This window comes from Microtus oregoni, unplaced genomic scaffold (assembly GCF_018167655.1).
Source record: "Microtus oregoni isolate MIOR12 unplaced genomic scaffold, Mior012 000025F_ref0000491, whole genome shotgun sequence".
Lineage (NCBI taxonomy): Eukaryota > Metazoa > Chordata > Mammalia > Rodentia > Cricetidae > Microtus > Microtus oregoni.
Genome location: NW_024543084.1, coordinates 14,293,233 through 14,320,957, shown reverse-complemented (window position 1 = coordinate 14,320,957; position 27,725 = coordinate 14,293,233). Strand labels below are relative to the sequence as shown.

Below are 27,725 nucleotides of genomic sequence, written 5' to 3'. Positions count from 1 at the left end.
TAGGGTGGGTGGATGTGGCAGCCATGTTTTTGCGGGGCAAGGCCACCTGTCATCTTTGTGAATGGCACTGAGCCTAGCCCAAAGAACCTGAGACCGTCCCCTGCCAACACAGTTATGTTCTCCTGCAACTCGAGGAGTGACGTTCAAGGACACCAGTCGGACTTGCTGGACGTCCGCAACCGCCTCGACAGCCTAGGTGGCGTTCGGAGGCGGAGAGCGCGAGCTGGTCTCTGGCCACCGTTGGGACCCGAGACGGCGGCCCGGGGGCTGGCTGCTAACGGCTGACCCGGAGACCCCGGCGCCGCAGGCCCCGCCTCCCGCGACCACGTCCAGGCTTGGCCCTGCCCCCGGCTCGCGGATAGCGGCCCGGGACCGCGACCCGCTGAGGCTCCGCCCCGTGAGTCCTGCTCCACCGGCCGCCCGCCCGGCCCGGTGGGCGCGGGGCCGCCTCTCCTGGCTGGCAGCGGTGACTCGGTGACCTTGAACCTAGAGCCCGAGAGGGGAACCCACTGACCCCATAGAGGCACAGACTTTGCCCAGCGCGAGGGGCGGAGCGGACCTCGTGTCCGCACACAGCCTGGGACGATGTTGGCCTTTGCTGCCAGGACCGTGGTGAGTATGCCCGGGAAGGTTCGGGACAGGGGAAGGCGGGCGGCCGCGGGCTGTAGGGAGATGACAGTCCAGAATCCCCACACCGGCTGATAGGGTGACATCTGCAAGGTGGGCAGAGTAGAGCTACCAGGTGAGGGGCGGGATCGAACCCGAGACCTCTGGTGCTCATTGTCAACGACCCAAGAAAAGCCTAGGTTCAAATCTTTTGCATCTTTACACCCCATCCCGCTCCTCCTTCATGCTTTTGGGTATTCTGATTCAGACATCCGTCGGGAGCTCCTGGCTAGGACTCAGCCTCAGGCCCGGTTGCCCTTGCCCCCACCAGAGCCACTTTTCAAAGCCTACCCAGTTGGTCATTCTCCTTGAGTTCATCAGGTGCTCACCCTCCCCCACTGTATGTGACTAAGAGAACTAAGGTGGAGACTTGTACTGAAAGTCCCCGGAACAGAACGGCAAGGAGCTGGCAGGCAGCCCTTCGCCTTCCTTCCCCAATGCTCCTGTCCTGGTGTGAGCTCCTTTTCTCTCCGATTCAAACTAACTGTATGGCTGCAATCTGTGTCTCCATCTCAGATACTGGATTGGCAACTAAAGGTACCCATAACAGTTCAGACCAAGGCTCTTCTAGGAGTCCTAGTAGCACCTGAGAACTGCCTCGCCCTTTTCCAAAGCTGTACACCATCCCAACAGACTGCTTTTACATCATCCTCTGGGACCACCGTACTGGAACAATCACTTTAATGCTAGCGAAACTGTAGCAAGAAGATGACAATCACATCCCACGGCTCTGCTAAACAATTTAGCCCAATATCCAGACGAGGGTCCTTTGGTTTATTATTCATACCAAAAGTACTCCAGCCCCCAACACACCCACACCCACACTTGTGATCGCAACCTGAATGATCTAGAGCTCAGAAAAAAATAAACAAATAAAAAACAGATTTTGGTAGAGGGTAGCCACCAAAAGCCCCTGGGACTAGAAGGGAAACAGGTTTGTAGCAATCATTGTCCACTAGTCACCCTTTCCTGTCGTCTTCTGCCTTGCATAGTCCCAAATAGGACTGATTTCAGGGCCACGGGTTAGCAGCCAGGCTGTTTCCACCCTCCAGCCAAGTTTTCCCACATCAAAAAGATCTACGGAGATTTTGACAGGTGGATTTTTAATACCTTTTGGCTTGCCTCCCTGGCACTGGGCCCATCCAAAGAAGAAAGGAGAAAGTCCCAGGTTTCCTCCTACTCCAGTGCCTACTTCCAGCCCACTCACCAGCTACGGAGAAGTGAAGGAGTAGCTGCTGCGACCCTGTAGCCACCACGGCTGCAGCCTTAGATGCCACCACATCCCTGGCTGCTGCCTCGCTGCTCCTCAGCCCTAAAGTATGGATCTTGTCTTCTCTTTCCAGCCCGGGCAGGTGGCTACCTCTTGCTAATTTCTGCTCATCCAGTTGGTAGTGCAGTTAGGCTTAGAGATCCAGCCAAGGCAGACAGTCAGGGCTCACATCCTCAGTCCTGCCATGGAGGACGAGCAGCAGAGAGAGAAGGTATGGAATGGAGCTTCTGCCGCTTGCCTGCCACTGTGCCAGCAGCCTGGGACCTTCTGCCTCGCTTCCTGCCACCTCCGGAGGCTCCTGGACTCCCCCTTCTCTCTCTGCTACCTCTCACCCTCCATGCCAGGCTACTCCGCTCTCTTGCTGCCTCACCACCCCATGCCCCTTATCATCACCCCACAGTGAAGAGAAAGCCCAGAGCCTAAAGCTTCACCCAGAAGTGCTGTCACTGTTTGAGTCTCCTGTTTCCGATTCCTTCCTGTTTCTCAAACTGGAAAGGGTGGGGAGGGGGGAAAGTTGGGGACCTCTGCTTAGAGAGCCAGCAGCCACCTCTCAGCTGACTAACTTATCTGCCCAGGGTAGGAAGGATAATGGGTCTTGTGCATCCTGATAGGTGTGAGGCCCCCTTACCTCTGCCACCCCAACAATGTCATTCATCCCTGCCCCCGCCCCCGCCCTTTCCTAGCCTCCCTGTACCCCTAGGCTCCTGAGAGGTGGGACTCCTCTACCTGGAGGGATGGGCATCCAGGGAAGACACCACCCATTTAGCTGTCTTTGCCCCAGGGATGGCATATAAGCACCTAGGACTGTAGTTTCGGGATCCCTGTACCCCTAGGCTCCTGAGAGGTGGGACTCCTCTACCTGGAGGGATGGGCATCCAGGGAAGACACCACCCATTTAGCTGTCTTTGCCCCAGGGATGGCATATAAGCACCTAGGACTGTAGTTTCGGGAGAGCTGAGCTTCACTCTGAGAGAATGAATAAGCTGTTCTGGTTCCCTCAGGTGAAGCCCCTGGGCCTCCTCAAGCCCTTCTCCCTGATGAAGGTTTCTGGTCGCTTCAAGGCCCACCAGGATGCACTGCCGAGACTGCCCGTGCCCCCACTGCAGCAGTCTTTGGACCATTACCTCAAGGCACTGCAGCCTATCGTGAGTGAGGAAGAGTGGGCCCACACCAAGCAACTGGTGGACGAATTTCAGACCTCAGGGGGTGTAGGGGAACGCCTGCAGAAGGGACTGGAGCGCAGGGCCAAGAAAATGGAGAACTGGGTAAGTGAAATGGCAGTATCTTCATAGTCTCCCAGGGGCCCTGGGTCCTCCAGAGCACCCCTCAGCTTGTTTGTTGCTGGCTGCATGCCCACAGTCTCCCCATACCAGTTGTTCTGGCATTTTTATTTGTTTGTTTGGCAGAGTAATTACCATCAGCAAGTGCAGGGTGGGCAAGAAGGACCAGGCTGCAGCCTCAGAGCTGATGTTCAGTCATTGGGGAGGGGGAGAAGGGTAGAAACAGGATTGTAAATCAGTAGGTGACGTCATGGGTTGGTTTGGTTTTTTTTTTTTTTTTGGTTTTTGTTTGTTTTGTTTGTTTGTTTGTTTGTTTGTGGTTTTCAAGACGAGGTTTCTCTGTGTAGCTTTGGAACCTGTCCTAGAACTTGCTGTGTAGACCAGGCTGGCCTAAAACTCAAAGAAATCTGCCTGCCTTTGCCTCCCAAGTACTGGGATTAAAGGCCTGCATCACCACCACCACCACTGCCCGGTACATGGAGTTTAAAGGTCATGCTGGCTGGGGTTGCAGCTCTGTGGTATAGCACTTGCCTAGCATGTATGAGAGCCTGGGTTTCTGTCCCAGGGCTGAAGAGAGATGAGCTAGAGATACGGAGAGCACTGTCTGTCAAGGGAGGACAAGGGGCGAGGGTGTTGGATTTGAGGGCATAGGTAGCAACAGTATGGCCTGCTTTGGGGTCAGAGCCTGGGCCAGAGTGTTCAGAGCAGGATGGACAGAAAGGGTGAAGGAATGTAGACTTGAGCTTGGTGGCACAGCCTGAGCAAGGGATTTGTGTCACCCTGAGGTTGATGTACAAGCTCCTGGTTCTGTGTCTAGTCAGTCAGATTAGTTCAATTTCCAAAACACAGCTACACTGGTATATGGTATATATTTTTATAATCACATTGTACACAAAAGTTAAAAAAAAAAAAGGTAGCTCCAGCTGCCAGGAAGAAAGCAAGAGCAGGAGCCAGAGGCAATGAAGAGGCCAACGTCTTCCCCTAGAGGAAGATGTTGATGGCCTGGCACACGGAGGTAGGGAGTCATGAGGCCCAGGACTCAACAGCATTTGCTGATGCAGTGGGACTGGTGGATGGGAAGTTCCCTTTCAAAGCAACTGGGAGAAGAAGGTCCCAATATGAAGCCCAAAGAAGAAGCTGGCTATAGGGGAAGGACAGCCTGAGCTGGGTGGAAGTCACCCTCAGTATCCCTGGGGCATTGGTTCCATGGCTCTGCAGATACCAAGATCTACAGATGTTCAAGTCCCTTAGGTCGTTCACTGTTTCTGTGTCACTAAATAACTGCCCCCGTGGACCCTGAGTCATCCGGTGTATATCTAACACGCCACAAACGCTGCTAAATAAGTATGCATAGTTAAAGGATAATTGTCAAAAAATAAAGGCCTATGTGTTCAGTAAAAATGCATTTTTTTGTTTTTCAAACTCTCCACCTAGGCTGGATGGATCTGTAGATACAGAATATATGGAGGGAGAACCCCAGATCTGGGCTGACTGGGGTAGGAATTGGGAAGTACCTTGAATGGGTGGGCCTCAACGGAGTCTGGAGCCCCGGGTAGAAATTAGGAAGTAGGTGAAAGTTGGCAGGAGCAAGCACTTGCTGAACCTTAACAGGCCAGAGTCTTGGACTGTTGAAGTCAGGATGCTGGCCCCAAAAGGACCTTAGAGATTTGGGGTCTAGTGGCTTTCTGAGTTTGTTGAGCCACAGAATCTTTGCAACCAAAGACTCTGACTAGAGCTAGGCTTCCCACTCTCCACTCACAGCACCCTTGAAGATTGCTGCTACTACCAAAGGGCACCTTCTTCCCAAGTTCTAAACTGTAGCCAGGGCCTTGCAATCCCTGTGGTGTGAAGGCCCCTGGCCAAGAGGTAGCCCTTGTCTACCTCCTTCCTACAGATGAAGAAACTGTGACCTAGAGAGTAGACAAGAGGCAGGTCCTCATAGCCGCTCCCAGGAAGACTCTGAGATGCACAGTCACGTTACCCAGCCTGTGGCAAGTCACCTTCCCTTCCCTCTTGCCAAGGGCCCAGGGCGAGTGGCCTGATGCCATAGGCTGGCCACTCCATAAAAATGGGCTGTGTACTGTGTAGACAGATCCTGCTGCTGTTTAGGATGACAGGGAGCACACCGAGAACACTCAGGAGGTTTAGGAACCTGCAAGAGAGAGGTGTAGTATGGTGGCACACGCCTAGCACTGGGAGACAGGCCCAGATCAGCCTAATCTGCACAACCCTAGGCCAGCCAGGGTACATGGTTAGATCCCTGTCTCAAAAAAATTAAAAAATGGGGCTGGAGAGATGGCTCAGTGGTTAAGAGCATTGCCTGCTCTTCCAAAGGTCCTGAGTTCAATTCCTGGCAACCACATGGTGGCTCACAACCATCTGTAAAGAGGTCTGGTGCCCTCTTCTGGTCTGTAGACATGCACACAGACAGAATATTGTATACATAATAAAAAATAAATAAATAAATATTAAAAAAAATTAAAAAATGAAGGGAGGGTAGGTGGAAGTTGCTGGGGACAAAGGACAAACACCTACTGTAAGTTGTATCAGCGCGGAAATTTGTAAGATAAAGGAAGGTTATATAGTTCAGTGACCAAACGTGATTGCTAGCATGTACGTGAGGTCCTGGATTCAACACTCACCAGCACACATACACACAGAAAGAAACAAGAGAAAAACTTCTCACTCATTTATTCCCTTGCCAGGTTTGCTTCTAGTCTTTTCTCCCAGGTCATTCTGTTTGCCAGTGCTGTTTGCTCAGGCTCAGGGGAAGATGATGGGTAGGAGGCAGGGAAGGGTACTGTGAACTTGAGCATTTGCTAGGAGACTTCCTGCAGAGAGGCCAAAGGACAGTAGGGCCAGCTAGGTCCCTAGACCTGGGGAAGAAGAGGAACCAGGTACCTGTGCTCTACTGATCAGCCCTGGTCCTTTTCCAGCTGTCTGAGTGGTGGCTCAAGACAGCCTATCTCCAGTACCGCCAGCCCGTGGTCATCTGCTCCAGCCCAGGAGTGATGCTGCCCAAGCAGGACTTCGTGGATCTGCAGGGGCAGCTCCGGTGAGTGTCAGACTGGCACAAGGCTGGTCAGTGCCAATGGTCAGGGCCCTGTGGGTTTCTAGAACCCTCAAGTCCTCTCCGTAGGAAACTGGAAAGGCCTTGGCCCAGTGCTTTTACCCTGCCCACAGTCCCCTCTTACAGATGGGAACTGAAGCTCAGAACAATGAGGGGACCCTCTCCCATGGGCACAACTCAGTTAAGAGTTAAAGGCTTTAGAGCCATTCACCCTCCAACCTTGCCCTGAGTCCCTCCCACTCTGCTCAGCTGACCACACTGTGACCTTTATACACAGTCCCCTTTTCCACATTCAGCCATGTCACCTGCCCTGGCCCTTGTTCCAGTTCTACCCGAGATAAAAATATTAGCAGCAGGGATCTCCAGGAGCCTGCCACTCATTACTGCCACCAGCTTCTCTTAAAGAGACTGGGGCAAGAATAGAGAGAAGCCAGGAGGGAGAGGAAGAAAGAAGTGTGGCTCAGTGGTTGGGTGACTGCATGATGGCCTAGCATGCGTCAGGGCTTAGGTCCCATCCCTAGCAGTGCACACACACAAATGACAAAGGGACCAGTGCCTACTGGTTATGGATGGGATTCAGCCCGGGAACTCCAGCCAGCTCATCGTGGAACCAGAGATGACCTCAGGCATTGGGGAATAGTTGGTATCAGCTCGAAGAGTCCTCTTCCTAAACCCAGATAATCCAAGGAGGAAGAGGTTGACAGCAGTGACCTGGGAATATAGACTCAGAAAGAGAAAAGAGCTTAGCAGCAGGATACGTGGACCCTGGAGGGGGCCCTTCTCTATCTCACTAAGGTAGCAAATCCACATAATGACTACTTGAGACCGTGGTTCAGGTCCTTGGTGGATGTCATCACTGGCCCCTTATCTAGCCATAGTGTGTGCCACTGTTGAGGAGCACCCAGGTCCCTCCAGGTCCTCTCCCAGGCAGATACAGCGCTGCCGCCTGAGATGATGAAAAGAAGCTCAGAAGGGCCTCCCACTGCTGTGGGCACCTTGAACTCGGCAGGCCTCAGTCCACTGAGGGGGTGGAGGAGTGACTCCGTAGGTCCTGCCCTTGGCTTATCCTCCTCCTACTCAGGTTCTCCACTGGATGGCCACACAGTTTCACATCTCCACTTCATCCCCTAGGTTCGCTGCCAAACTCATCGAGGGTGTGCTGGATTTCAAGTCCATGATTGACAAGTGAGCGGTCCCGCCCCCACCCTGACTACCTTGCCCACACCTGACTAATACCATAGCCGCCCCTGACTAGCTCTGGCTCTGGACTTCAGTGTGTCAGTCCGGGCACTGAGCTGGCACATGTCATTTTCATTTCCTATTGCCCAGCCTTGGAGAGGTTTGAAGACAGTGGTCAGTGTGAGGACATTTAAGTCTTCTGCTCTCGCTCCTAGGACTTCTGGTGACCTTGTCATCCCAGCCAAACTGATCACAGATGCCTGTGATCTGAAGCTCAGAACGGGGGGTGCGGGGAGTTTGTGAGTGACTCATAAACAGGGCCCTAGTCCTTAGAAAGTTTAGGCTTCAAAACACCCTTATACCCTACTGGCTCCTGCTCATGCTAAAGAGAAGGCCCCTCACCCAGTTCCAAGTAGTACTAGCAGGTGTCTGTCTGTCCCAGCCTCTTCCCCATCCCCTTGCCCAGCGGCCCCTCCCTGTGTCCTCCCACAGCGAGACCCTGCCAGCTGAGTTCCTGGGGGGAAAGCCGCTGTGCATGAACCAGTACTATCAGATCCTGTCCTCCTGCCGTGTGCCGGGCCCCAAGCAGGACTCCGTGGTGAATTTCTTAAAGACAAAGAAGCCCCCCATGCACATAACCGTGGTGCACAACTACCAGGTGGGCACCACTGCCCTTCTGAGGGGCCACAGCTCCTCCCAGCCCAACTCCAGCTCCTCCGCTGCAGCCAAGGCCAGGAGAGGTTGGTGGGCATTCTCAGCCTGAGATTACCCAGGCCCCTTCTCCTCCACGTCTGGCTTCACAGTTCTTCGAGCTGGATGTGTACCACAGTGACGGGACGCCCCTCACCTCGGATCAGATCTTTGTGCAGCTGGAGAAAATTTGGAACTCATCACTGCAAACCAACAAAGAGCCTGTTGGCATTCTCACCTCTAACCACCGCAACACCTGGGCCAAGGCCTACAATACCCTCATCAAAGGTGCCTCCAGGGCAGGGGCTTCCTTACATGCCAAATAGATCCAACATGAGGCTGGGGCAGCCACTGTTTCATTGACCCTCTCAATTTGGAGCTGATGTTACTGGCCCATTTTATAGATGAGAAAACCAAGGCTCAGGTTGGTGAGGCCAGTTTCTTCCCATGAAGTAGCAAGTTGGATTTAGACAAGTGTTGTGGCTGAGGTGCCCTTCTCCATACTCCCTCTACTCCCAGAACCACCCTCATCAAATCCCATACTGGTCATGGGCATAGGCTTCCATACCAGCTCTCCATGTGACCCTGGCTTCTGTGTCTTTAGTATGCCAGGAGCTGGGCCCTGCCCTTTGGGGTATGTAGGGATACTGGTAGGACTTTGTTGAGGGCAAAGCTCTGACCATACATCCCAAACTCCAAGCATGCCCTAGTGGCCCCAAAGGTGGGGAACTCCCCATCCTGCTCAGGGCAGGAGACAGCAGGCTCTGAGGCTCTCTATGCTTACCCCAACTACAGACAAAGTAAACCGGGAGTCGGTAAACTCCATTCAGAAGAGCATCTTCACTGTGTGCCTGGACAAGCCAGTGCCCAGAGTCTCAGACGATGTCTACCGCAACCATGTAGCAGGCCAGATGCTGCATGGTGGTGGCAGCAAGCTCAACAGTGGCAACCGCTGGTTCGACAAGACACTGCAGGCAAGTGAGGACCTGGCGGGGCCACAACCCCAAAGCTTGGTCCCCTCCTTAGGCCCAGCGTCCCCAGCCTCCTGCTTGTAAAGGAGGCTGGGGACGCTGCTGTAATTACCGGCAACCAGCCTGTTATTACCTGGCCTGCATGCCACCGACACCCCCAGCGTAACCCTTCAGCATGTCAGAGACAGAGTGGTGCACTCTGGGGGTGCCTTCCTCATAGCGCAGGTGCAGCAGCGCTGCTGCGGTGGTGTGCTTCTGAGGACCTGCTGTCAGCGCAGGACGGGAGATGGCTTCGGGGACCCTTCCTGTGAGACCCACCCAGAGAGCCACTCTCCAAAGGATCTGATAGGGCTGATAGGATGGGCCCTTTCTCTCCACAGTTCATTGTGGCAGAAGATGGATCCTGTGGGATGGTTTATGAGCATGCAGCTGCAGAAGGGCCCCCCATTGTCGCTCTTGTGGACCATGTCATTGAGTACACGTGAGTCTGCTTACAGCGTCACTCCCCAGTTCCCGATGGCAGGCGGTGTGCAGGTGACAGACCTAGCCTGTGGAGATACTTCACTCTCATTTTCACCGAAGTCAGTCGCTCTCTCTCTCTCTCTTTCTTTTAGAAGATTTTGTTTTGTTTGTTTTTCAAGACAGGGTTTCTCTGTAGCTTTGGGGCCTGTCCTAGAACTTGCTCTGTAGGCCGGGCTAGCCTCGAACTCACAGAGATTTGCCTGCCTCTGGAGTGCTGGGATTAAAGGTGTGTACCACCACCACCTAGTTTAGATGATTTTTTAAAAAATTTTGTTTATGTATTCCATGTGGATGGGTGCTTTGTCTGCATGTGTGCCTGCACACCAGAAAAGGGCATTGGGTCCTACTATAGATGGCTGTGAGCCACCAGGTAACTGCTGTGAATTTAACTCAGGACCTCTGGAAGAGCAGAGCAAGCCAGGACATGGTGGCACGTGCCCTTAACTGCAGGTGGATCTCTGAGTTCTGGGCCATCCTGGTCTACAGAGTGAGTTCCAGGACAGGACAGTCAGGGCTACACAGAGAAACCTTGTCTCAAAAAACAAACAAACAAAAAGAGTAAAGAGGAGAGCAGCCAGTAGCCTTAATCGCTGCTGCAGAGGCTGTAGTTTCTAGTCACACCTGGCTTTGAGTTTACTTCTGGCTCTGTATATCCCAGCGTTATAGCTTTAGACAGGGTTCTTGTTTTCCCCAGACCCATAGTCTCTATTTTGTTTTGAAACAGAGTCTCAGCCAGGCAATGGTGATGCACGCCTTTAATTCCAGCACTCAGGAGGCAGAGGCAGGTGGATCTCTGTGAGTTTAAGGCAGCCTGGTATACAGAGTGAATTCCAGGACAGCCAGAGCTTTACACAGAGAAAACAAACCAAAAAAAAAAAAAAAAAAAAAAAAAAAAACAGAAGAAGAAAGAAACGGGGTCTCACTATAGCCTGGTTGTCCTTGAACTCGTTAAGTGATCCAGGCTAACCTCAAACTTACAGAGATCCACACACTTCTGCCCCTGAAGCCAGGACACTACATATGCTACCACACCTGGCTTCCACCAGGCATCTTGAAAGCTGGGGTGAAGTCAGTCTTCACAAGAGCTAACCCAGGATTTCTGAACCTCCTACCCCTAGCTTCAGGAACTCATCTTCCCCTCCTCAGTCCTAGGGGCACTGGGGCTTCAGTGACACTGGCATGAGCCTAAAGCCCCCCTGTCCCACGCAGAAAAAAGCCTGAGCTTGTGCGGTCTCCTATGGTGCCCTTGCCCATGCCCAAAAAGCTGCGGTTCAACATAACCCCTGAGATCAAGAACGACATCGAGAAAGCCAAACAGAACATCAGCATGTGAGTGCATGGCTGTGTCCTGTCGGGGAGGGCCAGCCACAAGGCTTCCAGGTGCCTGCTTCTCACCCATGCCTCCTGCACCTCCCACCCCAGCATGATCCAGGACCTGGACATCACCATACTGGTATTCCATCACTTTGGAAAGGACTTCCCCAAGTCAGAGAAGCTAAGCCCTGACGCCTTCATCCAGATAGCCCTGCAGCTGGCATACTACAGGTGCACCTGATCACCTGCCCCACGGAGGAGGAGGGGAGGGGAGTTTCAGGCAGCCATGTAGAGAGGGGCCATACTGAGATCCACCTCCCATCCAGGATCTATGGACAGGCATGTGCCACATATGAAAGTGCCTCTCTGCGTATGTTCCACCTGGGCCGCACTGACACCATCCGCTCAGCCTCCACAGACTCACTGGCCTTTGTCAAAAGCATGGATGACAGCAATGTGCCGGTGAGCGGTCTGGGGCAGGGTGGGTAGGCCGTGCTGGTCATCCTTTTCTCTTCACCCTTTCTGTGCAAATGGATTGCGCCCCGATGGTATTCCAGCCCCAAGGTGGGCAAAGGGAACTTAACAGAAGATGGAGCCATGAATTTAGTTAGTTCTGAGCTTCCTGGCACCCAAGGCGAAACCATCTCTCCATCTGTTCATAAGAGAAGCCGGCCAGCCCTCTGTCCACTCACATCAGCAGCGAGTGCTGGGCTCTGGAGAAGGAGGCCATGGTGGTTCAGTACTTGCTGTGGTGTTGGGTGCAGAGTGAGCTGCTAACAAGGGAGAGGAGGGACAGCACTTCAACTTCCTGTTTTCCACCCCACCCCCAGGAGCAGCAGAAAGTGGAGCTGCTTCGGAAGGCCGTGCAGGCCCACCGAGCCTACACTGACCGAGTAAGTGAGCCCTGGTCTCCTTCCTTACTATTCATTACCACCCCTGCTTGTCTGTCTGTTCTCTAGAGCCCCTGGGAATCTCACTATTTTAAATTAATATCGCTGGGCTGGAGAGATGTCTTGGTGGTTAAGAGCACTGACTGCTCTTCCAGAGGACCTGTGTTCAATTCCCAGCACATGGCAGCTCACAACTGTCAGTAATCGGGATCCAACACCCATCACACAGACATACATGCAGATAAAATACCAATGCATGCAAAATAAATTTAAAAAGTAATTAATATTACAATTTGAAAGTTGGTGAAACCAGGGTCAACCTAGCCACTGCCCTGTCCCAGTTCCATGATGGCATTGAGCACATGCCCTCCCCTCCTGTCTCGTGTTGTGCACGCTCCCTGATGGCCCAGCAGATGGCATCTCTCCTGCTCTCCAGCAGCTGAGGCTGCAGCTCGACAGGTGGTGGTCTGAGCATTAGTAGGTACAGTGTGTCCATGCTACAAGCAAGGCACACATAGACACTGCCTGTCATACGAAGGGCACACTGTCCCGTCTTACTCCACATGCACAGACGCTGCCCTGTTAAACACAGTGCAGACCCCACCTGACCTTGTTCCATGGCATACATGGACACTGCTCATCTTACACGCGGACACTGAACCAACCGCTCATTACCAGAGCTCATGTTTGGTTTGGTTTGTTGTTTTCAAGACAGGGTTTCTCTGTGTAGCCCTGGCTGACCTGGAACTTGCTCTGGAGACCAGGCTGGCCTCAAACTGAGAAGATCCTCCTGCCTCTGTCTCCCAAGTGCTGGGATTAAAGGTGTGATCCACCACCACTTGGTAAAAGCTTGTTTTAAGTCCTGCACTGTTCTGCTTCCCCGGCCAGTTGTCTATTCCTCTATGGTCCTAGTTTCCCCATCTGGGAGGTGAGGGCTCTTCTACCTGGACACCTTGACCTCATGTTTCCGAGAGACCAGTGTCACAGACTCCTGAGGAGAGCAGGGATGTGACCCTGCAGCACCCGCCTCTTACAGTTCCCCCTCCCACAGGCAATCCGAGGGGAAGCCTTTGACCGGCACCTCCTGGGTCTTAAGCTGCAAGCCATTGAGGACCTTGTGAGCATGCCTGACATCTTCATGGATACCTCCTATGCCATTGCTATGCACTTCAATCTTTCTACCAGCCAGGTAGGCCACCGCCTTAGGTGCCCCCAGGGTAGGGTTAGTAGAACCCACTGGCAGGGGCTGGAGTGATGGCTAAGAGCACTTGCTCTTCTTCCAGATGACCCAGGTTCAGTTCCCAGCACCCTCATCAGGTTATTTACAACCACCTATAACTTCAGTTCCGGGTTAGCTGATGTCTTCTGGCCTCTGTGGGCACACACATACATGTGGCACACATACCCACGCTCAGGCATACACATATATAAAATACGAATAACCTTTAGAACCCACTGGCAGCTGGACCTTAGGGGTAATGTGGCCCACACAGGTCACCATAGACTCATTGCCAAAGCAACTGAGTTCCCAAGCAGGAGCTCAGGGTGGGAACGCTGCTATGACAAGGATGGGAAGGCTTAGGCCTCTCAGAGAATTGGTTCCATTTGTAATTGACTCCCTGATCAATACCAACTAACACGTGCTGAGTGCTGGGACACAGCTGGGGACGAGCCACAGTCCCAGGAAACTCCCCAGATCTGTGGAGCACAAGCTGGGAGGCAGTGCTGGGGGCCAGAGGAGCACAGAGGGGCACCACTGCTCTCTCTAGGAATGTGAAGGAAAGCTCACCCCATGGAGAAAAGGAAAGAGCTGGGGGGAGTGGATACAGAGGCAGACTGGTACACCAAGGGGCAGGAGGGCCACCGTAGGCCTGGCCATGAGAACCTTGAACCTGCTGTCCCCAGGTGCCTGCCAAGACAGACTGCGTCATGTTCTTCGGCCCCGTGGTCCCAGATGGATATGGCATCTGCTATAACCCCATGGAAGCCCATATAAACTTTTCTGTGTCAGCCTACAACAGCTGTGCTGAGACTAACGCTGCCCGCATGGCTCACTACTTGGAGAAAGCTCTGCTGGACATGCGTAGCCTACTACAGAACCACCCCAGGGCCAAGCTCTGAGCCCAGGCCAAGGCCTGCCAGTACTACAACCACGCCTTCTTTGGGATGGACACCTGCCATGGCTGTTCCTTGGTTCCTGTGCCCTCCAATTTGACTGAGCCAGGGAAAACCTCTAGCAGGGCCCCAAGGTCCAAGCCAAGTGCCTTCCAGGTCCTGTCCTCAGCATCTGCCATAGTCCAAGTGCCAGGGTTGAGTTCAGCTCACCACCATGAGCCCCAGGGAACCAGGCTAGCCCATCTCTTAGAGCTGGGGCTGTGAAGAGCCCCTTTCCTCAGCCCTGGCCAGCCACTACCGTCTCCACGGCCAAGCTGAAATGTGTCACCTATGAACGCCCAAGGACCAGGACTCAGAGAACTATCTCACGCTGAGGCTCTCGGCCCCCTGAGGCCTCGCCTCCATCACCCACCTCGAGGTGCCATCTCCCAGTTGCTACGCTCTTTCTGGTGACTCCTGCCCCAGCCTTCTTGCTTCCATTCAGCTTGTCCAAAACTACGTTCATGGTTCATATGTGAATATTCCAGGTGATCAATAAAGAGAAGTGCTGGTGAAGACGAGCTTCAGCTGGGGGGGGAGTAGAGGCCAAAGACCTGGCCTTGCCACCCTAGGTGTCTCTGGTTCTGAGGGCGGCTGTCCAAATGGCCAGTGGGCCAGCACACTCCCAGGGAAACCAAGAGTCCTCACCAGGGGTGGTGCCAGACCCTAGTGGGTCTCTAGTGGGTCTATTTCTACAGCACCCTCCTCCTGGCTTCCCAAGTCCATAGCTAGTGGGGTGCTACAGACCTGAAAGCCGGTGCAGCTCCTGCTCTGAACTCATCAGGATGGGTAGTGAAGCAGGGCCCCCATCATTGGAGGCAAAAGCCTAGGGAGTCAGCCACCAGCTCAGAGCCATGGATTGTCCCCAGCCCTGATACCTGCTAGAGGGTACATATCCTGCCCACGACCCTGGGTACACATGTGCTTGGAATGCAGGCCTGAGAGGCTGTCACATCTGTGAAGAAAGTGCTTCATGGCCTGACTGACCTGTGTGTCACCTGCCCTGTGGCATGGACCAGTTTTCCCATGAAACCTGTTCAGAAGAGCTAATGTCACTGTGCCACTAAATGGCACAACTAAAGGTCTCAGCGCAGTCTCACACCACACCCACGAGCTGTTCCAGGGCAGCAGGTGTACAGAAAGGAGCTCTCAGGGTGTGGCCCCAGAGAAGAGCTGAAGCCCAGGCAGGGCTCACTGTAACTTAAAAGACTGTGACAACAATTTCAAGTCCAAGATACATCCTTTCTCCTGGGGTCACTACTAGTCAGAAGTACTAACTGTTAAGATTCTACCCTCCTCCACCATGTGAGGACCATGGTAACCTCCCATACCCCCTCACCCAGAGGGTGCGGCTGTGCACCTTGGCATAACCTGCCAGGAAAGGAAACCACCTGCTTCAGGACAGCCTGTGCTCACTCGGTCCTGCAAGGCGTCTGGCCACCTGTACACACTGAAGCAGACAGCACAAGCGATGCTGACCGTGGAACCACTGTGAAGGGCAGATACTCCCCAGTCCTCAAGACTATTCTGAGCCGGGCGGTGGTGGCGCATGCCTTTAATCCCAGCACTCGGGAGGCAGAGGCAGGCGGATCTCTGTGAGTTCGAGACCAGCCTGGTCTACAAGAGCTAGTTCCAGGACAGGCTCCAAAGACACAGAGAAACCCTGTCTCGAAAAACCAAAAAAAAAAAAAAAAAAAAAAAAAAAGACTATTCTGTAGAGGAACCCTTGGCCAGGGCTAGCCTCTACCAGGCAGGGAGGGCGTCTGACGGGAGCACAGACATGATTATTCTGGGTGACAGACTGTGGTGACATAGGCACCAGAGGCTGGCAAGCCCCTGTGGCAGATATTGAGGTCATTCAAACCCTCACTTTCAGGGCTAGAAGGGACTGAGTATCCTGGAAATGCTTATGGCTTCAGGGCCTTACCACATCCCTGTCCCAGAGGGCCACCCCCCACCATGAGCTCAGTTAATGTGTACTCAGTCTCCAGAGTTTCAGATTTTATTTTAAAACAATAGTAAACAATTTCATTTATTTTCTTAAACCACCTCACACTTGGCTTGTCTCAGGCAAAAAGTAAAAAATAAAAATCCTAGGGGAAGAAGAGGGAACATGACTGACCTACCTCTCTAGAAACCAGCCCTGGCCCTGGCATCTCGAGGGGCTTGGACACAGCCTTTAACAAACACGAAAGGAAAGCACCAAAAACTTGTGCTTCAGCAGCAGGTTAGGAACCTCCACAAAGAAAAGGGGGGGGGGTGTCAAACACAGTCCCCAGGGGCTGCTTCAGTTCTGGAAGCATCTCCACAACCGTGGCAGGGCAACTCAGAGAGAGGCCCGAAGAGGGACCCCTTGCAGCTGGGCAGGTGGGGATCAGAGAGCCCACACCCAGGCAGCCTCCAGGGTCAACCCACACAGGTTTCTAGCCTCCAGGGCAGGCCAGAAGGACAGGGAGAAATCCAGAGCACACGGGGCAGCTGATGGGGGAGGGTGTCAGCACGGCCACACTGCCAGAATCCTAGCTCCTGGTTCCTGCTTTGTTCAAGTGGGAATGAAGACAGATGCTACTGGATGGCCAGACAAAAGGAGCTGTAAACGCTTGGGTGTGCTTACCCATATGTGCAGGCTCTTTTGTCGGGAAGGGATTACTGTCTTGGGGATAGAGGACCAGAGAAAGCCCTTGTGATGTTGGGTTGATATAGGGAAGAACACAATGACAGCAGCCGACAGACGGGTGCTCACTCTGGGCCCTGCCCCCAGACAAGGAAACACTGACAAGGTTCTGGAATGGCAATGGTGGCAGGGAGAGCAGGGGATGCTCACTCATGGGCTCCAGGCCCCAGGGCCCCACTCAGGTCCAACAGGAGGCAGGCTATCCAACCTGTGGCTCAGGGCACGGCCTGGGAGCTGACCTGGGCCCCTCTGTACACAGGGCAGCCACCGCAGAGCAGCCTCTTCAGCCCAGACTCCATAATCCCAAAAAATAAATAGTGTGCACTCGCCACCTGGAGTTCCTGGTTTCAAGACCAGAGGACCGAGCCCCCGTGCTCTATCCAACCCAGGGCCCATGCCAAGAGCACTTTCCACCCAGTCAGGAGCGGACAGCAGCAGAGCCAGGGTCTCTGGCCATGTGACCCACAGAGAGCAGGCCCTCCCAGGGTCCTCACTGAGGGCCTGACTCAGCCCTTTGGTCCACCATGTCCATTAAAATTAAAGTAAGAAAGAAAAAGGCTCCACTTGGTGACTTAGGTCTGTAGAGGTCTCTGCTTCACCCCTCCATCCATCATCATGTCCATCCATCATGCAAGGCATGGTACAGGCCAGATTCGGAGGCTTGACCCAGCAACACCCACCAGTCACTGCAATTTTGTTCCCAGCTTGCGTTGTCTGTTCCTGCAAAATGGGACTGGCTTAGATGTGGGGATGCCTGGTATTGAGTGGCAAGCCCCACAGTTATTCTCCCTCCCTGCTCAGTCTCAACGAGACAGGTCAATGCCCAACCATACCCACCCTGGCCAAGGCCAGGGCAATCAGAGCTCCTGCCATGGGCTGGAGCCTGAAGAGGGCCAGCATTAGGCTGGGCTGTATCATGATGGCCCAGGTTTGGAACTCAGGAATTGAGTAAGGGGATGGCAAGATAGGGCTGGGTCAAGACGAGAAAGGTCAGTGATACTTGTCTGGGTCTGTCTATTTGTGGGGAGTTCTGCTGCTACCCCCAAAGCAGCTACAAAAAGGTGGTATGCTCTTCTGGAGGTAGGTATGCAAGCAGAGGAAGGTATACTCAAGGGGGCTGCCTGGGAGGAAGCATCTACTTGGAGGGACACAGGAAGAATCACCGCTGTGCTCTGGAGGGGGCTAGCTGAGGCTCAGACGTAACAGTGCTCAGGTAAGGTACCTGCACAATTAGAAAGTTAACTGTGGCCCACAGGGCCCTGGTGTGATGTGGCCCCAGCCCTTCCATCCTCACAGATCCCTGCTGCTTTGACCACCAGGAGGGTGGGAACATGGCTGTCTCACTGTGCTCAGCCCCTGCACAGAGCCTGACACGGAGCAGGTGCCAGGGAGAGCAGAGGATGAAGGCAGGTGGCAGCTGGCAGGAAAGCAGGGCTGAGCAGGGCTGGCTACTCTGGAGCCAGGTGGGGAGCTGAGCCTGAGGCATCTGGGGCCTTTCTGTCACTAATGGGATTGCCCTGCCCTAACCCTCAAATCCCCTTACCTCATGGATCCCAGGCTTTGCCCTCAAGCTCATTAGGATAATGTGGACCTTGATGTCCTAACACTTCTCCTAGCTGCCAGATACACACTGCCCACACTGCCCAGTAGCATCCTCTGGAGCCTGACCTGCCTCAGCTCTGCTCAGAGTTTAGGGAGCGGCTGGCCTGCACCTTTGAAGAACTCCACCCCAGACTGGGGAAGAGTTAAGTAGAAGAGTATGAGTCAGGAGACACCGAAGTCCAGCTTTGCCCTGACTTGTGCTCAGCTTCGAGATGGCCCAGTGTACCCGAGCCTACCAGCTAACAGAGCTGAAGAGTTCTAGGACAGCCACACTCATTGTGCCCTGAAAACCCGAGGCCCAGCTCTGTGTCTGTGCTGGGGAGGATGAACGCTCACATTGGGCCAGTGTAACCAGCTCCCCACCCACTCACAGACAGAGCCCAGGCAAGTGGCTCCCTCCTCTCTGGGCCTCACTTTTTCCATTTGAAAAAACTGGTGCATAGAGGAATTCTGGGTCAGAATGGAAGCAAGTATCTAGCTTTGGAGGAACCTTCCAAATGGAGGACAGTGTGGAGTGACTGCTGTCCCCTGAACTCACCTGGCTTCTGCCCTGGTTACTGTGTACTCAAACCAGAGCACATTGGGAATGAGGCTCGTGTCCCGGATGAGTAAAAACTCGGAGATGGGCCTGGAGAGACAGATACCCAAAAGCCAGGGCCATGGTGAGGGCATGAGCCTACCACCAAGCCAGATATCCCAACAGTTCCTGGAGCCCTCCAGCCTCCTCCACTGCTCCATGAGACTCTTGCTGCCTCCTGAGTCTCTAAGTGCAGAAGCAAGGACAGATGATGGCACTCTGGCTGCTAAGCCTGAGAGGCCCAGAAGCCCCTGGGGGAGGCGACAGCAGGAGAGTGGGTGTTACAGCCTCATGCCACCAGAGGTCCAGGCACTGGGCCATCCCGGACACCAGGCTTTCCAAAGATGGTCACACCTGCAGGAGGGGCAGGGACAAGGTGCTGGGAAGGGATGGGGAATTGGTTACCAGGCTGCTATCCTGGGGAACAGTGGGGTGAGGACTTCTTGGGTGAAGATGAACCAAGCGATGGCCATGAGGCTTCCAGCAATACCCCCATAGAGTACCTGGCTCCAGGTGTGGTACAGCAGGTAGACCCTGTGATAAGGCCAGAAGGGAAATTCATGAGAACCAACCAGGGATGGGCTTGCACAATAGCCTTGCCCTCGGCCCCTGGGTGTGCAGATGTGAAGACTCAAATGGAAGAGGCACTTTCAGAATTGCGACAGAGATGCAGGAGCAGCCCATGCATCTCCAGACCTGCCTCCTTCCTGGCCAGTCCTTAAACTGGAGCCTGTCTTCAAGGGTGCACCCCTCCTACCCCCGCCCCACCAGGAAGCTGGGGACAAATGGCTAATACAAGAAGCTGCTGTTGCAACTTACCCTGCTGTTAGACAGGGCAGCTGGAGCCTCTGGGCCCAGGGGCCACAGAGACTATTCAAAAGAGACCAAGATCCTAGCAGGACCCCAGTGGGCAGGCTGCAGGATGGGGCTCCTCCCTTCATACCTGCTATAAGAGACGAGAAAGGCTGCAGTGAGGAGCCCCAGGGAGAGCAGGTGCCTCCACAGCAAGTCCAAGAACCTGGCGTTATTTGTCTGATGCATTCTGGAAAAAGAGGTACATCAGATAGTCTCAGCCCACAGCCTGAACAAGGGCCTCCCAACAGCCCCCGGGCAGGGGTGGGAGTGGGGCAAGAAGCTCACCTTAAATACAGGAACAGGAAGGAATAAACAGAGAAGAACCACATAAACTGGGAGTGGCTGGAGGGCATCCCGTACTTAGTGCCCACTGCCGTGTGTGGGCCTGGGGGAGAAGAAAAGAACAGGGCTTTATGGGAGGACATGGGCTTCCTCATAATGTCCAACATGAAGCCCTGGGTCCTTGAACTCCCAGCCCTACCTCCACAGGGCCGAGGCTCCTGGATGACGTGTTTGATCAGCCAGTTGACACCTTCATTGAGTCCCAGGCCCCCGAGGAATGAAATCTGCTGGGAAAAATGGGCACTCAGTTGGGCCTCTGCATACCTTCTGGCTGCCACCCAATTCCCATGATCATGGCCTCTGATTGGACAGCTCAAACCATGAGTAAACAACTAGGAGACCCTATAACCTTGCAGACCAAAAGAGGGTTCTGGGCAAAAAGACTGAAAGAGGGTGGGGCCGGAACTCACCGTGTGTAGCTCCCGCTTGAATATGATGAGGGTCAAAAAACCAACAATAACAAAGATAGGGCTGAGGCTCAGGTAGGCAAGGATGTGGCCAAAGAGATCACCTGTAGGGACAGAGGAACAGGATGAGACAGGGCATGGGTATCAGAAGAGGGGTCAGTTCTCTGAAAGTCAGCAGGGCCTAACAAAAGAGGCGGTCCCAGAGTGCAGAGCCACAGCCATGGACCCTGGTTGATGGAAGGGGTGCATCACCAACCAGGAAAGATGCCTCTTTGCCCCCATCTTACAGAAAGAACTAAGTCTCAACATGGCTATGTGCCTTGCTCAAGCAGCATAACCTGAGAGAGGTGGAACCTGGATGAACCCTAGTCTCTGGCCTGGTCTAGAGACCATACACATCACTCTGTCAGAGGGGGAGTCTGAACCCCAAGGTCCAACATGCTGCACATTTCTGGGCTGCAGGTGGGGCTGGGTCTTCTGGAGAAGTCTGTGCTCTTCCAGACACCAGATACAGAGAGAGGCACTCAGGAGCCTCCAGTGGAGCCAGCTCAAAGTGGCCACCCACAAAGTCAACAGATTCTCAGAGCCTTGCCGCAGTAAGACATTGGTTTTTCCACTCCTGCTAAAGACTGGATGGACCAGGTGAGGACCACTGGCCTCTCTGAGGGTCAGAGGCTGATGCTAAGAGTACAGTCATGGTCCCTTGCTCACAGGCAAGGCTTCAAAGGCCACTCACCATGGAGACCAAGTGGCTGACTAAGGAACCATCGTTCATTTCCTGTAGCAGCCTGAGCTGCTTGCAGGAACTCAGGTAAGGACTTTACCTCCCTAGACCACCACAGTCTCTCCTGTGTGTGTGTGGGGGGGGGGGGCATCTTCCCCACAGCTGAGAAGAAGCGGTGTAAAAATGCCTAGCATGGTCTCTGTCACACAGGGTACTCCCACAGTGGGGCTCACAGAGGCTGGGGGTACCCAGTATGGGAAATGGCACATAGCAGCAGCCTGGCCTTATACAAGCAGGCAGGTTCCCACAGAGGGCAGAGAGAAGATTCCAGGCCTTAAGAGATAGATGCACATATTTCTTACCTGACTTAAGTTGGCCAGTAACCCAAGTTCAAAGGCTCATGTTGCCATGGTCCCACTAGGGAATACTGAGTGAGTGCCCACCCTTCTCTGAGCCCATGTCTCCCCAGGCCTGAGGTTCTGACACTCACAACTCAAATGGTAATGGCTGGGCCATGAGAACAGGGCATGGCAAGGGCCCCTGAACCTCTGACCAAATCTTCAGGTTGCCTTACAGCAAGCAAGACCTTCAGGCTCCCTGTACCCACTGCTAGGGACCCTGGCCTCCCTTCCCCTGTCCTCGGGAAGCGTTTTCTTAGGCCCCACCTACCGGGCTCTGCACAGTCCTGGCCCACTTCCCCCCAGCCTCTGCTCCAGTTGCAGGACGGAACTCCAGGTCCCCGAGCACACTGTGCTGTCCTACTTCTGCACCCAAGCACACGTGGGCTCCTCCACATGGGCTGCGGCCTAGGGGAACTCAACAAACCAAGCAAAGACCCAGCACAGCCCCAGACCCCATAAAGCCCTCAGCCTGAGACAGGCCTGCGTCTGGGCCAAGGCTCACGAGCCACTAGTTAGATAGGTAGCTGGGGATGGGTGCCTCTCTCTGCACGCTTACACTTCAGGTCTCATTAGGTAGTGACCATGTCTCTGCACCCCACTATCCTCTGAGTGGAGCAATGTATGACACCCCACAGGGATCAGACACCACGTTAAACAGGTAAAGGGAGTGTGTTCAGTATATAGAGGGGTGCATGTAGAGCAGGGGTTCCCGGGGGTGCAGAGGGCTGGACTTCACCAGATGCGCCAGGCTCAACCACGGGCATCACACAAGGCCTGCACATGTCATGGTGTTCTCAGTGGCAGCTGCCTTCTCATCTGTAAGGTCTCGAGCCCTCCAAGAAGCTACTCTGAAGCCAGGGAGGGAAAGTCAGGAAGGTGTGGAGGCCTCAACCAAGTCTCTCCCCTTCTCCAGGCCTGGTTTCCCTTCTCTGGAGCAGAGACTTTCCACAGAGCAAGAGTGCAAGGCCTTCGCCATTCCAAACCCAGAGCCGGCTCAAGGCCTAGCCCTTGGGAGATGCGAGGCGATGCAGAATGAATGAATGAGTGGATGGATGGATGGTGAACAGGCCTGACCCTGGGTGGAACTGCCACACCTTAAGTATAGCCAGCACACCCAGAGGCAAAGTTCTCCCTGCCTGTGGCCCTGTGCTCTCCCTTCCCCGAGTCAGAGGTCAGCAAGGGGCCCTCAGCTGCTCAGCAACCAACATCTACCCAGGGAGGGTGCTAGATAGCAACTACAGGTAATTTACTGAGTGCTCGCCACAGCGAACAGGCTAGGCCCTGTGCCAGCACCTCTTAGGTCTGTGTTCATTGAGGCACACGGCATTACAGAAAGGAGACACTGTTCTTGAGCCACTTAGAAGATGAGGTGACGGGAGTGGTGGCGCCTCCGCCCCCGCACCGAGGGAAACGTCTCAGCCAAGGCCTAAGCTCCGTACCACTCTCTACGGAGCCGGAACTTCAGAACCGTGGCTAATGGACCTTCCCACCAGAGAGGCGGGCACTCCCAGAGGCGTGTCGGATGGAAGCTCAGACAAGTCAAGCTCCGGGGGCTCTGTGGCCCCTGGGTAGCTAGCCTCTGCCCCGCTGCTCAGGGCGTGGAGCCAAAAACCCTCCCAAACCTGGCCTACTTTTGTAGGCTCCCTGAAGCAGCGAGCTTTCTCCAGCAAGCAGCCCTCAGCACCGTGAAGGAAACTGGCAACTCCCTGCACGCCCGAGCAGGAGTGCGGCCTCTCTGGCTCAGGAGAGGGCGGGGCACAAGGGACAAGGTCTAGGACCAGATCCTTGCCCGCCCCACCCAGAGACCTCTGGCCCAGGACAGTCCACTAGCACCCCGGGACCCCGGAGAGCGACTTGGCCGCGCAGCCGCAGAGTGCACAAGCCAGGCGCTCACAATTTCGCCCAGCTCATCGCCGTTTCACTGCGCCTGCGCGGCGCGCGCGCCGGCCGAGCCCCTCCATGGCTCGCTGTTTGACAGTTCCCATCGCGGTCCTCCTGCGCCCCCAGGCCGGCCCACGCCGCCCAGAGCGCCCCGGGCTGGGGTGCCGGCTCCCGGAGATCGTCCTCCGGCCCGGGGCCGCTTCTTACCTGCAGGGTATTCGACGTGGGTGAGGGTCACCGGCAGCCATGAAGCGGGGAGCGAGCACTGTCCGTCCGCTGCCATCTTACCCGGAGACCGGGCTTGGCCGAGCAACCAATGGGGAGCAAGGGGGGCGGTGGTCCTGACCTATCACGCCGGGGAGGCGCCACGCACCCAATCCGAGGCCGATTGCAGGTAGTGGCGCAGCCATTCAGGGTGCAGGCCGTGAGGCTGGGCCGCGCGGCGAATCAGAGAGCGGGGACCCTCGCAGCTTTGCCAGTGTCCAATCCTGGGCGAGCGCAGGTAGTTATCTAGCCAATCAGGAGAACGGAGGGCTCCATCGCAGGACAGAGTGCAGAACAGCCAATCAAAAGGTAAGCCTGGGTCGGAGTGTGCACAGGACTAGCCAATCAGGCGTTATCTCGGGGGGCGTGTTGTGCTTTGGTGGGAGCTTTGGTTCTGCTGGCACCTGCTCCCAGAGTAAAGGCTTCGCGCAACCCTGATCCCGGTGGAAAGGGAGCCTCAGCACCACCGGGTCTGAACCGACCCATTTTGAAAACAAAAGTGAGTGTGTCACTGTGAAGCCCAGACTTCTCTTAGCATTGTTTTGCCTCACTGTTCCAGCCCATAAACGTAAATTGAGGCAAAAGACCTAGAGCGAAATTTTTCTGCCTTTAACTGACATACAGGAGGTACAGGTCTGCAAAGGAGCCTTTTTGTTAACTCCTGGGACGGAGCACATACGAGGCGTCTTAGATGGAATGCTACTGGTTCCATCAATTACGCTATGTAGTAAGTAAGGCCACTTGGGAATATTTTTAGTAAGTCCAGATGTTCCATGTACCCGTCTCTGTTTTTCCAAAACATTCTTGAGGAAGCAGCCACACCTCCCACCCACAGTCTAGGCCAGTTATTCTGTCTCCAAGCCTTTACCTATGCCGTTCCTCTGCTTGGGGTGGGCACACACACTCCTGCCCCATTTCCTGGCTCAGTCTGGTTTGTCAGTTCATACTTACAGGTTCCCAAGGTTAAGAGAAGCCAGAAGATCTCTGTGAATTCGAGACCACTGCGGGCTGCCTCAAAAAACAAACAAACAAAAAACCAGAGGGGGTCTCCAGTGCTCTCCTACAGTTGAACCCGCTTTGCCTGCCTCGTCTCTGCTGCATTACAAGACACAGTAACTATTTCCTTGTCTGTCTCTGCCAGAAGACAATGGTTCCCTGACCTGAGCATCGCAGCAGGTACAATAAAAAGGCAGGTCCCTGGATCTGTCTGGGGCCTGGGTCAACCCAGTAGATCTGATACAAGTGATTGTAACTCCACCTGAAAAAAAAATAGGCAACTTACATCCAAAACCTGGCCCAACCCACACAGACTTGTCGCGTATTTGATAAATGTCAAAGTACGAGTACCTGATAGATGACCTAGAAAACATATTTAATGAATAAGATGGTACTTGGGAGGTGGAGTCGGAATACAGCAAAGCGGTCATTCGCTAGAGTGGTGTAGTTTGGCAGACTGCAGAAGCCAGGCCCGAGGTTAGTCTGAGTAGGCTGGGGAGATCAGGAAACCCCTGCCCCCAGCTGTTTCAGCTTCCCCTCCACCTCCACAGCCCAGCCTGAACTTGTCTGGGTCAGCTGGCCTCACCTCTTTGTCACCTGCCCTCAGCGCTCTTAGGTGCTGCCATTTTTAGCCTCTGAGAGAAAGGTGTGAAGAATGGCTGTGGGCTTCCTAGAATAGTTCTCTGAGACAGGGCGCTGTGGGCGGTCAGGCTGCCTAGCCCCTCCTCCACAGGCCCACAGAGGCAAAGTCCCTGACACACAGGGAGAGCGGTCCTGAGGAAGTGACGAGTGAGGAGCTGAAGAAGTGTGGGAGTTATGGGGTGAGTTTCCGGCAGAAGAGAGCACATATCACTGTCTTGTGGCCCAGCCTGGCTGTGCAGAGGAACCAGGATGCTGGGGGAGGTGAGCTGGACCACTGAGGCGCTGAGGGCCGGCAAGGTGCTGAAGATAGGGAACTCTAGATAAGTTGCTTTGCTTTTTTTTCTTCCTTCCTTCCTTCCTTCCTTCCTTTTTTAAAGGCAGGGTCTTACTATGTAATCTTGGCTGGCCTGGAACTCGAACTCATTATGTAGATGATATGTAGGCTGATCTTGAACTCGGAGACCTGCCTGCCTCTGCCTCACAAGTGTTGAAGCTAAAGGTGTGTGCCACTACACCCAGCCTGCTTTTACTAATTTTTTTTTTGTTTTTTCGAGACAGGGTTTCTCTGTGGCTTTGGAGCCTGTCCTGGAACTAGCTCTGTAGACCAGGCTGGTCTCGAACTCACAGAGATCCGCCTGCCTCTGCCTCCCAAGTGCTGGGATTAAAGGCGTGCGCCACCATCTCCTGGCTTTTGCTAATTTTTTAAATGATTTATTTATATATTATGTATACAGTGTATTCCTGCACACCAGAACAGGGCACCAGATCCCACTAGAGATGTTTGTGAGCCACCATGTGGTTACTGGGAACTCAGGACCTCTGGAAGAACAGCCAGTGCTCTTACCCTCTGAGCCATCTTTCCAGCCCCCACTTTTGCTAATTCTTTATGAAAGTGTTTAACTGGTTGGCTTGTCCTAAAAGTATAGTGCCTGAGAGGCAGAGGAAGGAGGATGGAATTCCAGGCCATGCTGCATAGAAAGGTCCAAAGACTTGATCTACAGAATGAGACTTTGTCTCAGAAAAGAAAGGATGGGTCAGATGGAGCATCCTGTAACCCCAGGAGGACTGGGAGTTCAAGGTCATTCTCAGGCCACATAGTGAGGTCTTGGGATGCATGAGAATCCGCCTCAAAAATAGAAGGAAAAAATACAAACTGAAAGCCAACTTGTGTGTGAATGTGACTTTGATGCTAGTCCTGGTGGTATACACTCATAATCTCTTCACCTGGAAAGCTAAGGCAGGAGGAGTCGGAGTGCAAAATCAGCCATATATATGAGCATATATGACATTCTTACAGCAAGTTCCAGAAACCAGATGGATATAGGTCATTGTGTTTCAGAAGCTAAACATAATTGTGTAAGAGTCCCCCAGATAGTTTGGCAGTGGTGGTGCACACCTTTAATCCCAGCACTTGGGGGACAGAGGTAGGTGGATCTCTGGGATCTCTGTGAGTTCAAGGCTAGCCTGCTCTACAAAGCAAATTCCGGGACAGCCAAGGCTACATGGAGAAACCAAACCATGTCTCAAAAAAAAAAAAAAAAGGGTTTCCCAGAGAGGGGTGGCCTGTGCAGTCACTCTGGGTGGCATTTAATGCTACACATGGCATGCTTGGTTTGCACCTACTGTGAGCAAAACCATGCTTTGCACGTTTGGCTTCTCCCACTGGGCACTGCCTAGGAGTTGTTCATGCTATCACCTGGCCTTGCTGTGTGCTGTCTCCGGTGTGAACTACTAGTTTACTTCCCATTTGACTCCTGGAAGACGTGTGGGACCAGGGCAGCCATCTCAAGTGTGGGCTGAGCTAAAGTTCCCATATGGGTCTAGAGAGGTCGGTAAACCCATTGGTATCTTTGGTGTGCCTGAGTGTGTTGCTGAGACACTGCAGGGTCCCCTGACATGGCAGAGGTGACAATGTTAGACCCGCTATAGATGAGGGGCTCTGCCTCCCACTTCTCCCTCTGAGAGGAGAGTTAGACCAATGGCATCTGAAGTCCTTCTGATTCACCCATAAGATGCTTCTCCTGGACTGGAGAGATGGCTCAATGGTTAAGAACACTGGCTGCTCTTCCAGAGGTCCTGAGTTCAGTTCCCAACAACCACATGGTGACTCACAGCCATCTATAATGAGATCTAGCGCCCTCTTCTGGTGTGCAGGCATTCATGCACTCAGAACACTGTATACATGATAAGTAAATTTAGAAAGAAAAAAAAGATGCTCCTTCTTAGTCCCTTATTCCAGTCACAGCAGCAGCCCCCTTATTTTGCTCATTCTTATTTTATATGTATGGTGTGTGTCTATATACTGTGTGTGTCTATATATTATGTGCATGCAATGCCTGTGGAGACCAGAAGAG

The 27,725-nt window shown here is 53.8% G+C and overlaps 2 protein-coding genes across 4 annotated transcripts; one reads left to right on the top strand and one right to left on the bottom strand.

Annotated features, from left to right (window-relative positions):
- Positions 1 to 51: 51 nt before the first annotated feature.
- Crat (carnitine O-acetyltransferase) lies at positions 52 to 14,522 on the top strand. 3 transcript variants are annotated; one of them, XM_041675024.1, is made up of 15 exons: positions 53 to 612; positions 2,010 to 2,147; positions 2,938 to 3,201; positions 6,153 to 6,271; positions 7,418 to 7,471; positions 7,958 to 8,123; positions 8,269 to 8,443; positions 8,951 to 9,129; positions 9,507 to 9,607; positions 10,858 to 10,977; positions 11,071 to 11,193; positions 11,289 to 11,424; positions 11,793 to 11,855; positions 12,904 to 13,041; positions 13,758 to 14,522. In XM_041675024.1, exons 2-15 carry the CDS (start codon positions 2,121 to 2,123, stop codon positions 13,971 to 13,973), a joined length of 1,881 nt encoding a protein of 626 aa, XP_041530958.1. In that variant the 5' UTR covers positions 53 to 612; positions 2,010 to 2,120; the 3' UTR covers positions 13,974 to 14,522. The 3 variants fall into 3 exon arrangements, with proteins under 3 accessions (XP_041530959.1, XP_041530958.1, XP_041530957.1); XM_041675025.1 differs by lacking the exon at positions 2,010 to 2,147 and having other exon boundaries at positions 52 to 612; positions 2,998 to 3,201; XM_041675023.1 differs by lacking the exon at positions 2,010 to 2,147.
- A 1,472-nt stretch (positions 14,523 to 15,994) lies between these two features.
- On the bottom strand, positions 15,995 to 24,078 carry Dolpp1 (dolichyldiphosphatase 1). Its single transcript, XM_041675304.1, has 8 exons — positions 23,677 to 24,078; positions 20,467 to 20,567; positions 20,196 to 20,280; positions 20,000 to 20,099; positions 19,803 to 19,901; positions 19,265 to 19,393; positions 18,821 to 18,910; positions 15,995 to 17,400 (listed from the first exon to the last, which is right to left on the bottom strand). The coding sequence occupies exons 1-8, from the start codon at positions 23,750 to 23,752 to the stop codon at positions 17,364 to 17,366; spliced, it is 717 nt and encodes a 238-aa protein (XP_041531238.1). The 5' UTR covers positions 23,753 to 24,078; the 3' UTR covers positions 15,995 to 17,363.
- Between the last annotated feature and the right edge of the window lie 3,647 nt (positions 24,079 to 27,725).

Excerpts from the sequence above, each read along its gene's own strand:
- Crat (XM_041675023.1), top strand. The coding sequence starts at position 586 with ATGTTGGCCTTTGCTGCCAGGACCGTG. Across the intron at positions 613-2,937 it reads CCTTTGCTGCCAGGACCGTG|GTGAAGCCCCTGGGCCTCCT; the intron begins GTGAGTATGCCC and ends TGGTTCCCTCAG. Across the intron at positions 7,472-7,957 it reads TTCAAGTCCATGATTGACAA|CGAGACCCTGCCAGCTGAGT; the intron begins GTGAGCGGTCCC and ends GTCCTCCCACAG.
- Dolpp1 (XM_041675304.1), bottom strand. The coding sequence starts at position 23,752 with ATGGCAGCGGACGGACAGTGCTCGCTCCCCGCTTCATGGCTGCCGGTG. Across the intron at positions 19,394-19,802 it reads TTTCTCGTCTCTTATAGCAG|GGTCTACCTGCTGTACCACA; the intron begins GTATGAAGGGAG and ends GCCTTATCACAG. Across the intron at positions 17,401-18,820 it reads GTAACCAGGGCAGAAGCCAG|GAACAGACAACGCAAGCTGG; the intron begins GTGAGTTCAGGG and ends CCCATTTTGCAG.